At 39.0% G+C, this 13380-nt stretch overlaps 1 protein-coding gene across 1 annotated transcript in view; it reads right to left on the bottom strand.

Annotated features, from left to right (window-relative positions):
* MALRD1 (MAM and LDL receptor class A domain containing 1) overlaps positions 1–13380 on the bottom strand; it is a 683830-nt gene that overhangs the window by 158579 nt on the left and 511871 nt on the right. The window contains exon 26 of the mRNA XM_034644348.1: positions 2792–3055. Coding sequence (XP_034500239.1) covers positions 2792–3055 — 264 coding nt within the window. The remainder of the gene's footprint in view (positions 1–2791; positions 3056–13380) is intronic.

Below are 13380 nucleotides of genomic sequence, written 5' to 3'. Positions count from 1 at the left end.
GAAACAAACCGAGGGCTTCAGAGGGAAGGGGGGTTGGGGAATGGGAAAGACTGGTGATGGGTAGTAAAGAGGGCACGTATAGCATGGTGCACTGGGTGTTATACACAACTAATGAATCATTGAACTTACATCAGAAACCAGGGATGTACTGTATGGTGACTAACATAATATAATAAAAAAAACATTAAAATAAAAAAAATGGATTAAGGACCTAAATATAAGTCCTGAAACCATACAATTAAAAGAAAACATAGGCAGTAAACTTTTGGACATCGGCCTTAGCATATTTTTCTGAATTTGTCTCCCCAGGCAAGGGAAACAAAAGCAAAAATTATCAATTTGGAGTACATGAAACTAAAAAACTTTTTCACAGAGAAAAAACTACCAACAAAACTAAAAAAACCAAAAAACAACCAAACAAAAAAACAAAAACAATAAAAACAAAACCCTACTAAATAGGAAAAGATATCTGCAAATGATGTGGGCTTAATGTGATAAGGGCTTAATATTCAAAATATACAACTGTACACACACACATAATCTAATTAAAAATGGGCAGAGGACCTGAATAGACATTTTTCCAAAGAATATATCCAGATGGCCAACAGACATATGGAAATTTGCTCAACATCACTCATCTTCAGAGAAATACAAATCAAAACTACAGAGAAATATCACCACACACCTGTAAGAATGGCTAGTGTCAAAGACAGGAAATGACAAGTGTTGTTGAGTATGTAGAGAAAAAGGAACACTTGTGTACAATTGGTGAGAATGTAAAATGGTGCAGCCATGATAAAAACAAAACAAATAACACAAAAGAAATACTACAGAGGTTCCTCAAGAAATTAAAAACATAACCACAGATGATCTAGAAATTTCACATGTGGGTATTTATCCAAAGAAAACAAAACACTAATTTGAAAAGATATATGCACCCCTACGTGTATTGCAGCCTTATTTATAATAGCCACGCTATGGAAACAAACCAAGCATCCATCAATATATGAATGGATAAAGAAGATATAACACACACACATACACACACAATGGAATATTATACAGCCAAAAAAGAGAACGAAATCCTGCCATTTGTGACAATATGAATGGACCTAGAGGGTATTATGCTAAGTGAGATAAGTCAGACAGAGAAAAACACATACCATACGATTTCGTTCATATGGGCAATCTAAAAAACAAGCAAAAACAGAAGTAGAATCATAAACACGGAGAACAAACTGGTGGCGGCCAGAGGCTAGAGGGGTTGTGGGTTGGGAAAAGTAAGTCAAGGAGATTAAGAGGTACAAGCTTCCAATTATAAAAGAAATAAGTCATGGGGATGAAAAGTACATCATAGGAAATGTAGGCCATAATACTATAGTCACTTGGCATGGTGACAGATGGTAATAGCAACAACAAAAAAGATAACAAATACATAGCAGCGTCCCCCACATGAATGGCCCAGATGTAAATAAAAAAGAAAATCAGTTAAGTTTAAAAGAGATTAGTGTGACTACAAACAGAATGTTTCCAGAAATGCTAAGCAAACACAGCAAAGGAAACAGTCAACAAAACCAAGACAACCAACAGAATGGGAGAAGATATTTGCAAATGACATATCAGATAAAGGGCAGGTATCCAAAATTTATAAAGAACTTATCAAACTCAACACACAAAGAGCAAATAATCCAATCAAGAAATGGGCAGAAGACATGAACAGACATTTCTTCAAAGCAGACACCCAAATGGCCAACAGACACATGAAAAAGTGCTCAACATTACTCAGCATCCAGGAAATACAAACCAAAACCACAATGAGATATCACCTCACACCACTCAGAGTGGCTAAAATGAACAAATCAGGAAATGACAGATGTTGGCGAGGATGCAAAGAAAGGAGAAGCCTCTTACACTGTTGGTGGGAATGCAAGGTGGTACAGCCACTCCGGAAAATAGTGTGGCAGTTCCTCAAAAAGTCGAAAATAGAGCTACCCTATGACCCAGCAATTGCACTACTAGGTATTTACCCCAAAGATACAAATGCAGTGATCTGGGGGCACCTGCACCCCATGTTTATAGCAGCAATGTCCACAATAGCCAAACTATGGCAATAGCCCAGATGTCCATCGACAGATGAATGGATAAAGAAGATGTAGGGTGTGTGTGTGTGTGTGTGTGTGTGTGTGTGTGTGAGGCAGAATATTATGCGACCATCAAAAAATGAAATTTGCCATTTGCCACCACGTGGATGGAATTAGAGGGTATTATGCTAAGCGAAATAAGTCAATCAGAGAAAGACAATTATCATACGATCTCACTGATACGTGGAATTTGAGAAACAAGGCAGAGGATCATAGGGGAGGAGAGGAAAAATGAAACAAGACAAAACCAGAGAGGGAGACAAACCATAAGAGACTCTTAAATCTCAGGAAACAAACTGAGGGTTGCTGGAGGGGAGGGGTTGGGAGGATGGGGTGGCTGGGTGATAGACAGACGGGGGGTATGTGTTGTAATGAGTGCTGGGTGTTATGTAAGACTGATGAATCACAGACCTGTATCCCTGAAACAAATACTACACTATATGTTAATTTAAAAAAAAGAAAGAAAGAAAGAAAGAAATGCTAAAGCAAGGTCTCCATGCTGTGTTTAGCAACATAATACAAGCGGCTACGTTACTGATGACACGATCATGGTAAGACTCTAGAGAACTTCGCTGCATCTGTCAAGCTCTCTTTATAATTTCCAAACTGCATTTCTTCCCTGGCACACTGAGTTAGTGAAAATAACTCACGGCAGCCAGCTTCATCTTCATTAAAGTGACAGTCGGGCACTCCATCACACAGCAGGAGGGACGGGATGCACTCGTTGCTCCAGCACTGGAACTCCATTTTACCACAGTGCTGAGGAGGGGGGCTGAGCGCACAAGCCATCTCATCAGAGCCGTCTATGCAATCTTCCTGTCCGTTACATTTCCCCAAGAGAGGGACACACTGGAGTGTGTAGATACAAGAAAATTGATCGGCTTCACAGGGCGATGGCTGGGGTGCCACAGGACCTACACAGAAAGCAAGTCGTTTTCGTATTAGAATTATCGCTCCGTCCAGTGTTGAAACATTATAGGATACATTTATTCCTGCGTAAAAATGAAACATCATGGCAATTTAAGACAATTAATCTCCAATTAGGAATGATATTAGCTCTACAAAACATCCAGATGCGATTAGAGAGTATGTCTCATCTTAACCTCAGAAACAACATTCTTAAAAAAATGACACTTGCAAATTAAAGAAGAAATTTTGGTTCTTCTGTCTTAAGTTTGACCACTAAAGAGCAAAGGTATTTTACACAGTAAGTTAAGCACTTTGGAAAGCTACATTTGCAGCTTTAGAATTTTGTGGAGGGAATTGTCATTCTACCAGTAGGTAGTTTATAAACGTTTTATGGCCTCCATTTGGGAAATCTGGCTCCTGAGACCCTGGTTAGGGCTGAGTCACAGAAGTAGATGTCTGCCATGGGTTTGTCACACTGCTCTTTGCCCTCGGGTCTTGATGACAGCTCAAAGGTCATGTGCTGCCCTATGTAAAGGGCCAGTGGAATCATAATGGACGGCAAGACACTGCCCTAGCAGGAATCCTGAAGATAATGTGGTTCAAATCCAACTGACTTATTTTACATATGCGGATCCTGAGGCCCATAAATTTTGAGTGTCCAAAGACACAATGCTAGTTTAATACATTTTTAGCACATGAAACTATTCCGCAGCAATGGTTTAAATCAGCTCTAAGCCAAAACCTAAAGCATGAGCAAAGACTGTTGACTTGCTGCAATTTCCAGAGGTCAGAAATAGATGAGAATACACATAATTGCACTAATTTGCTGGAACATTATTAGTGGAATGGTCCTTACACTTCATATTGTCTCTGTGACAGTTGTTGATGGACTCATCAGTACATTAAGGAAAAAAAAATAGATAATAGTGGGGACCAGTTCAGGAATACGTTTGCGTTCTTTACATTTTAAAACTTTTATTTATAAATTAAATTATATATAAGATTATGTATTACATCTTATATAAAAGATATATGATATAATTATAATCACTTAATTATATAGAAGCTATAGATTATATATATGTAAGATTATATATGAATAATTATAATTAATTATATAAGAATAATTTGTTTTATGCATTAAGATGGTGATGTGAATTTATTTAAAAAAACGAAATTTGAAAGTTCCTCTTCCCCTGACTCACTCAGTAGTGGTAATGTAGCTATGATATATTTAGACGTAAACTCTGTGGTGAAAGCCATACCTGAGGGAACCTCTCATGGAAACCAGCATATTGAACTGGGGTAAAGGCAGGACTTCGAGACGCGGCCACCATGTTCTTATCTAACGACTGACAGGTCAGAGCAGCACATGGAGTTGCAGAGCTCCAGCGTACACACCAGAAACCCAAACTTAGAAAGTAGATTGGATTTAAGTTTTTATACCTTTATACACATACATACACACACACACACACACACACACACACCACACATCCATTAGATTAATCTCACATTTAAGGAAAGGCAGACAGTCTTAATTTGATTTTTTTCTAAAATATTTTATGCGGTAAACTTTTATCTTTATGAGCTGGAAAAAAAAAAACACGAAGGAATTAATTTTCCATATTCCAAGCACAAATTCCTTATGCTTCTCTCCTGTTCAGAATGGTGTGTGTGTGTGTGTGTGTGTGTGTGTGTGTGTTCCCTTACCTTTTTCCTTACATTAGATACACAAATATAAAACTATCTCTTCTATTTGGAGATAGCGATTCCATTATTTCAGAAATCTTTACAGCAAAAGGTACTCAGAACTCACTTGTTCTAGGTTGTTCTTTACAAGGATGTTGGTGGGCTCGTGCTGCGTTTTGTGGACTCTTGTCTTGGGCTGCCGGCGTTCCTCCACCAATATCAAGGTGTTCTATCCCACAGCTGCCAGGAGGTTTTCTGAGTCCAGCCCCCAGAACTGCCCTCTGCAGTTACACCCCCTCCCGGGAACAGCTCCATTCATTGACAGGCGCACGGGGGTAAAATGGCCCAGCCCCTGTGCCTCAGTTAGGGACATCTCTGAAAGGGCCAGTGTGGTTCCAGGGCACCCTCCCTGCCCCCCCCCACCTGTGACATCGTGACATGGGCTGAGGCCCCTACTACACCTGCACCGCCCCCTACCGTCCCTCTGCCCAGTTCCGGTCCCTTTGCTCCACAGGACTTGCTGCTGGGAGAATCTCCAGTAGGCTTCCTGCCCAGGAATCTGTGCCTCAGGGTCCACTTCCTGGGCATCCCGACCGAAGACACTCTCTAACCACCAAAATGTATGTTGTTTTAAACTGAATCCCTCTGAATCACTTCTCAAATTTTCCACTAAAGTGTTTCTGATGCAAGAGGAACGTGAACTGGCCTCCCTAAGGGAGTCTACATAGGCTCGGAGCCAGAAGCGGTTCTCCGTGAGCTTGGCGTTCTCTTAAGTCTCTTGTTTTATCTAATGAAAATTCTGTATTCTACTCCAGAATATATCCATGCTTTTTATTTTTTTAATATAAAAACCTTCCTCCAGGTATTCAAATGAAATGAGTACTCTGGGAAGATGTGGCATATTTATCTTCCGAATTCAACGCGTTCTGCTGCACAGTCCCTTTGGGAGGTTAAGAAAGTGTTTTTAAAATTTTAATACATGTATTTATTCTTGGGTGTCACCCATGCAGTCAGTTAATCACTACGGGTGATACCTTTTCCATATAATTCTGTAAAAAAATGAATATTAATTGTTCTTTTTTATAACCAGAATATTCTCAGCACCATCTTAAATACATACTACTAAATGGGGAGAAAAAATCAGTCTGAAAAGGCTACATGGTGCCAGATATTAACTATACGATATTCTGGAAAATGCAGAACTGTGGAGACAGTAAAATGCTCAGTGGCTGCCAGGGTTTGGGGGGAAGAAGAAGTAAATGAGTGGAGCACAGGGGATTTTTAGAGCAGGGAAATTCTTCTCTATGACACTGTAATGGTGGATACATATCATGCCATAGACTGAATGTTTGTGTTCCCCAAATTTCATGTGCTGAAACATGATGATATCCAGAGGTGGGGCCTTCCCGAGGTGATTAGCTCATGAGGGTAGGGACCTCATGAACATAAAAATAACTCTTGCTCCTTCCACCTTGTGGGAACACAGCCAGAAAGTATTGTCTAAGAGAAAGCAGAAACAATATACCTCAGAATCTATTCTAGCCTGTAACTCATATTGGATGTTTTTCTTCTGACGTTTCTATGTTCTAGTTTCTCCAAATCCCTTTTAAAACTCAACATTTAAAGTACACCATACTTTTGGGGTGGCTGGGTGGCTCAGTTGGTTATGTGTCCATTTTTTTTTTTTTTTTTTTTTTTAAGTTAAGTGTCAACTCTTGATTTCGGCTCAGGTCATGATCTAACGGTCGTGGGATCGATCCCTGTGTCGGGCTCCACGCTCAGCACTGAGCCTGCTTGTCCCTCTCCCTCTGCTCCTTCCCCTGCTCTCTCTCTCCAGTAAACAAAATCTTAAAAATAAATAAATAAATAAAATACACAATACCCTGACAAATGTAGTGTGCATAGGCCAAGCACATTGCTATTGCTTGGCCCCGTGATCTGCTTAGTCAGGTTGTTTAAAACCAATGGAACTAAAGTGCAAGGCCAGCGAACACACAAGGGGAACGGTGCCACGTCAGGCCCACTCCAGCATGGTTTGTGGGAACGCACCGTGTTGCTCACTACATGAGGGGCTGCCTTGGTGGGAGAGCATCACGTGCTCAGAGCAACTCTCAGACCTACGCCAGGAAAGCGAGCTGAAATAGCACATTCAGGGCTAACGGTCGTTTCCACAGACCCCTAGGGACACCGTCAGAATGGAAACGGTGAAAGAAAGTAAGAGAGGGAGAAGGTTGCTCACATGGTGGAGACTGTGACAGAGGGAGAGACAGGAGCAGGACAAAAGACACTTCAAGAAAATGGTAGACTCATTATGACAATGTGATTCACTGTTGAACTTAAACGCACCTCTTGTTGCTAAGTCAACATTTCTCAGGCTGTATCTGATGGGAGGGATTGCGCTGACCTGAGGTGGGAGCAGCAGGAAGCCAGAGGCTGGTGTGAAAGCTTAGTGCATGTGCACACGTGCGCGTGCGTGCACGCACACGTGCGCGTGCGTGCACACACACACACACACTAATACACTATCTCATATTAGCCGTAGGGGAAAGCGTCTCAAATGAATTACAAGTCTAACGCGTGCTGAGATCAATAATGAAGTGTATCTCCTGTTGCAGTTTGCAATTGATTTACTCTCTGTATGTTGGAGCCGATTCAAGGCTGTACCAACAGTAAAGTTACACTCACTTACTGTATCCCACAGAAAGTGGTCCTAAGTCACTGCTTTTTTTTTTTTTAAGATTTTATTTATTTATTTATTTATTTATTTATTTATTTATTTACTTACTTACTTGACAGAGAGAGAGACAGCCAGCGAGAGAGGGAACACAGGCAGGAGGAGTGGGAGAGAAAGAAGCAGGCTCCTAGAGGAGCAGGGAGCTTGATGCGGGGCTTGATCCCAGGACCCTGGGATCATGCCCTGAGCCGAAGGCAGACCCTTAACGACTGAGCCAACCAGTCGCCCCCTAAGTCACTGTTCTCTTGCCTGCATCGCATGAGGAGTGTGATAAGCACATGAGCAATCGCCTTGTGTGTGTTTCAGCAGAAAACAGGTTAAGAAATGCTGCTTTAGAGTATAGGGGATGTGTATGCAAGTTTGTTTTGAGAAGAGCGATTCTGAAACCAGCAGACAATCCCACAATGGAAGCTATACTGGCACCTTCAAGAAAGAGCAGCTGCATCACTGTGACTGCCTATTTGCCACGTCTTTGCTCAATTTTTGGTCTGAGCTGTGATTTCACATTGAGTTAGGACAATGCAAGTCAGAGGAGGAGAAGTTGCAACCTTCATTTGAAAATACAGTGCCATCTTAATGTCCAAAGAGTTAATGGCATGAGGTGTGTGCTCAATAAATATTTCTTAAAATGATGGATAATAAATCAATGGCTTAAAAATAGTTTTACTTTCCTTGATAATATGCAGTGAAATAACCAAAATGGATAAAATAAAGAATGTACTGACAAACCAACTATTTCCATTGATTTAATAAGCCACAAAACAGGGTAGATCAGAAAAATAGAAACTGAAAAGTTCTCTAAAAATTCACCTTCCAATGTATTTTAATAAATCTATAATTCAGCAACTAAAGCTATCATACATTCATATGGACACTATGTTTTTTTACCAATTGCTTTGGAAGTTTTATGGGATTTTACATAAAGGACTTTTACAAACAATGCTCTCTATATGAATAAATCTGCCCTTTTTGTTTTGCAATAAATCTCAGGATAGGGAAATGGAAACAACAACAAAACACCTGGGATAAAGGGGAACCGACATTGTTAACTAACATTCATATTCCCAGTAACCAAGACATTCCTCTGGACACATTCTGCTTCATTCTGTGCTATGCACACAGTTACAGTTCCTGACATTTAGGGTATTTCTTTGTCTTCCTACAGGATGTTGAGTTTCCTTAGTCACTCAGTTTGGGAAGCAGTTGAAACATCTTTCTTATACCAATAAAAATGACTTCATACTGATAATTTACAGCGAAACGTTCTTATGATTTTTCATATAAAGTCAATAAAAGCCTAAAGTCCCAAGGATAATCAGATGGATTTTTTATCTTTATGATTAATATGCTTAGTGAAAGCAAAATTGATTGTCTGCTTTGAAAGGGAAAAAAATGTGCACAAGGAAGTTCAGTTTTAAAGAGCAGGAAGTAAGCTCTTGCCAAATATTGCCATACTTGATGACATAAGTGGTAAAATGCTCACTGTAAAATACATCCGTTATAAATTGGCAATTGTTTGTCTCTGGCACATATCTCATTAACAATACTACTCAAAAAGATCACAAAAATTATAAGACTACAGGAGGGGGAAAATATTATATATACACATATACAAATGTATATATTTAATTTTAATTCTTCAGAACTCTTGGTTTGAGCGTATTTTGAGTTATAATTTTATGTTCATATTTCCTGAAGGACCCTTCATAAAGCATAAAAACATTCATTTCTTTTTTCATTAATAATGGTTCTCTCTAATTTGGAGTCCTAAGAGAATCATTTTGATTTTATTTCATTTCCAAATCTAATAGCTTAAGTATTCCTGGAAAGATGGAAAGTGACCTCTGTTTGGACTACAGAGAAACAGAAGAGTGTGGTGCATACAGAGACGTCTGGGGAGCGTGCAGAGTATGTGAGAAGTCAGGAGGGCTTCTTCGGCTTGTCAGAAGGGCTACATGAACGAGAAAAGTCAAAAGTCTGACAGAAGAGGCAAAAGTAAGGGAAATCTAAAAGTTTCCAGAAGTTGGATCCAGTGTGGAAGCTGATAAGAGCTTGAGAACAGATGCCAAACAGAAGGTGATCATTATTTGCAAAGTGAAGAGCTGCAGCCTCTCAAGGCTAAGCTCAAACAAATACAGAAGCTCAAAGAATTTCACAATGTATGTAGACAGACATATAATGTCTTTATATGTATATATGTGCATTTGTGCAAATACTGTGTATATGCATGTATGCACGCGTGCACCCACCACATTGGCAGGTGGTTTAAAACCACAGAGCTCTTCACAAGTGACAGAAATGGTGGAGAAGAAGGACTGGGTAGGGGGTAGTGGGCAACATAAGGAAAGAGCACACGAGGCCGTGGAGGGGTCAATACCTTACTGCCCGAGTTCCCGTTCTCCCTCAGCTCATATGGAGAGGTCGCACACTTGAAAGAAAATCAAGAATATATTTAGGGAAAATCAAGAGCTGAGAAAACAGAACCTACTCCAGAGGCCCCCAGAGAGTTACCACTTTTACTCCACATCAACATTTGCCACGATTATGGCCAATTCCTTCCTAACGAAAAATAGTGATAGCAACGTAAATGACTGAAATGGCATAAATGAAGAATTTTCTGCCATCATCTAACCCCAAATAATCTAAAACGTGTGTGAATGTGGGAACATATATAAAAATATAAAATGTTTCTGGTCATTTCTTTCTTGTCATGAGGCCTGGAACCCAGAGAGACCCTAGTGGATTAACAGATTCATTCCTATTTTATCATTTCCAGATGGTGTGACAGCTCCTGGCCGACTGTATCTATGCTGGTGTGGCCTCTGTTATGCACAATGTTGGACCGGGTTACGTACTTGACCTAATCTAATGCTATTGTTCACTTGGTAGCTCTGGCCCACATTAACTGCAACTTTATTGAAAAGTTAAAAAAAAAAATTCCCCAAATGCTGAACTCTTGACTTCTAATTTTAGGGCCATTATTATTAAATACATTCCTTTTTAAATTCATGCTTCCTATTGCCTTCAGTTTACATTCCCCAAAGGAAGACTCCTGCTCAAAAATGGTTCTCCAAAGCCTTATAGGATTAAATCCACTGTCCTTGCAGGATGAAGTACTGCTGTTCTGATGCCTGACTCAGCCTCTCCCATGTCCTCCCTCTCAAACCTACGACTGTGGAGGAAATAATGAACGTTTCAGGTATGATGGTATTATACTCTTTGCTGGCTGGGAAGGGACCAGGAAAGAAAATGTCATTGTCAATCCTGTGAGTGGGAAAGCTTTTATTTAAAGAAATTTTGAGTATTTTGGCACCAATTGATTATTAGATTGTTGTCTCAGCGTAGTAGGCTTGAGATGGAGAGTGGGACGCTATCTCTCCATCACACACCAGAAATATATACACTGAAGGAAACCAAAAGAGTTTTAAGCAAGCTGTCGGTGAGGGAATGCTGTTCAATTTCATACAGACTTTAGAAACACCTGCTATACATGGCTCAGGAGGGCCGAAAGAGAGAGAGGTGATTTACTGAGGCAGGTGGTGGAGAAGACCACTCAGGAGTCAAATATAATTCTACGGTGGTCTTTCAGAGTTCTCTCAGCTGTAGTGTCTTGACTACTGCTATGACCGAACCAGAGAAAATGACTGTGATAACATGATTTCCAGTTAATAGGGCACTGGCACTAGAGAGAGAGATAAGTAGAGCTATGTTTAATTTCATCAACATTAACTTTTGAAAAATATTAATCAGTAACTTTACCTCTAAGTTCAGAGTGCTGTATATGCTTATTATTATTTTAAAAAACCACATAATTTTTAAGATTAATTTTTGCCTTTCTGATGAAATGATTAAAAGTGATTACTCTGAAGTATATTGGGTTATCTTGCCCCATAAGGGATTCCACAGAAGGCTTGACTAACATTACGTTAATTATATTACAATCAGAAAGACCAGAAGGAGCAAACAGCAAGGTCAGGATATTCTAGAACTTGGACTGACCTCCTAATTGATCAATCATTTGCTCCATCTGGCAGAAAAACCCAGCCCATCATTTCTTTAGACCTGTTTTTACCAAAACCTGGTTATTTCTGTAACTTCATGTTTTCTATTTTGAGCAAGTTTATATTAGCGAAAATAACTCATACATATAAACCCATTTGTTCTTTGTTAAGCCAAGAAACTTGTGTTTTAGTTGTTGTTGTTGTTTTCTATTTTTGGCACTTCCCACTATTTCCAGAAAGAGTAACCAGTTCTTTCTGGGTAAAATGTTGTCACATGCCAATAAGATGTTATCAGAAAAACTCTTATCAGAATTGTTGAAGTCACTTGATTTTTAATTAAAAAAAATCTTCTTAAAACAGATTTTTTCTTTCTTTCTTTTTTTTTTTTTAGTGAAGCAGTGTCACTTTTTTATTCTATTTCTTAGGCAACAAACAAACAAACTTGTTTTCGTAAAGTCTGGATGTTTTCCAGGTAACAACACATGTGTTCCAGGGAATTCGGAAAACCATAATAAAAGTAGGCTCTAATAGCCCAAGAGAACAAAACAGAGCCAGATTGATCTTGGCAATGAAAAGCTCCCAGAATCTCTCAGACACACTTGGCCTGGTAAACCAGTTGGCCCTATTTCTGAGTGAAAAGAAAGGATTTAGCAAAGGTTATGATAATTTCCAAACATGAGTAGGAATTTAGGAGTTGATTACTGTTTTCATATGGTACAGAAATGGCTACATCACTACACCATGTATTGTTTTAGATAGACATCATATCACTTATAAAGTATATATTATGTATATATTTATGTGCCATACATACAGAAATATAGATGTTTCTATGATAATCTCAGGGTTCACATAAAAGCATTCAGCTTTAAGACACAGTTAGAACAGTAACTTGTGGTTAATCTTCAGGATCAGAGGGAGGCACTTGTCAAATCCAGCCAGGCGAACGAAGTAGGGTTCATACCAGGACTGAGTTTTCCATGGTTTTCATTTGGATTTTTTCCCCCTAATTTAACAAAATTCCTTCCAGCCTGATAATCAGGAAGAAATTAAGTAAGAACCATCTCATAGTATAAGACGCAAGTTTCTCCAAAAGCAGACAAGGGTGAATCTGGGTCTTATTTGCATAAGTCTGCCCAGTATTAGCTTTTAATGCCATTTTCTCGTTCTTGTGTTTTGTTTTTCCTTTAAATGTAATGTCCCTTTCTAGAGTAAAAAGGAATCATCCCATCCTTTGATAAACTGTGAGGACTTCATGACCCACAATAATGGATTTAAAGTCTAACAATATTCTAGAAACCAGTAAGTGAACTGGAATTGACTGATTACCATTTTCTTTCAGCTTTTTTGTAATCATCACTATTCATTTTAAAATTAGGCTCATGAATCACTAACTGAGTCAAAATTATAAAAATGAACAATACATTAAAATCATGTTTTAAATAATTTATCTATAATTACTATATCACTTCTGATATAAAATGAGTATTTATTCTGTATCATATGCTGACTTGAAATTTAATTTGTATTTTTCTCAATCAACCCAAAAGTTAAAGATCACTCATGCTCACTAAAGTTAAAACACACACACACACACACACACACACACACACACAACAAGATAATGACAATAGTGATTTTTTTAACATGGACCAAAAAAATTACAGAAAATAAACCATGCATATCACAAAATACCATGTAAGATATATTATAGGAGAGTTGCAAACTTCAGGCTAAGATAATCTGCAACAGGATTTGGCTTCCTGCAGGGAATATTAAGGATAAATTCATGAAAAAGGCGGTTTTTCTCTGCTCTTCAAAGTGGAAAAGCATTTACACAAGAGGAGGTAAAGGGCAGGGCATTCCCAGCCAGAGAAGTGGTGGGACCGAAGTCATGGAGTTA

This window comes from Ailuropoda melanoleuca, chromosome 15, assembly GCF_002007445.2.
Source record: "Ailuropoda melanoleuca isolate Jingjing chromosome 15, ASM200744v2, whole genome shotgun sequence".
In the NCBI taxonomy this organism is placed as follows: Eukaryota; Metazoa; Chordata; class Mammalia; order Carnivora; family Ursidae; genus Ailuropoda; species Ailuropoda melanoleuca.
Note: the sequence above shows the minus strand (reverse complement) of the source record. Positions and strands in the feature narration are given on the sequence as shown.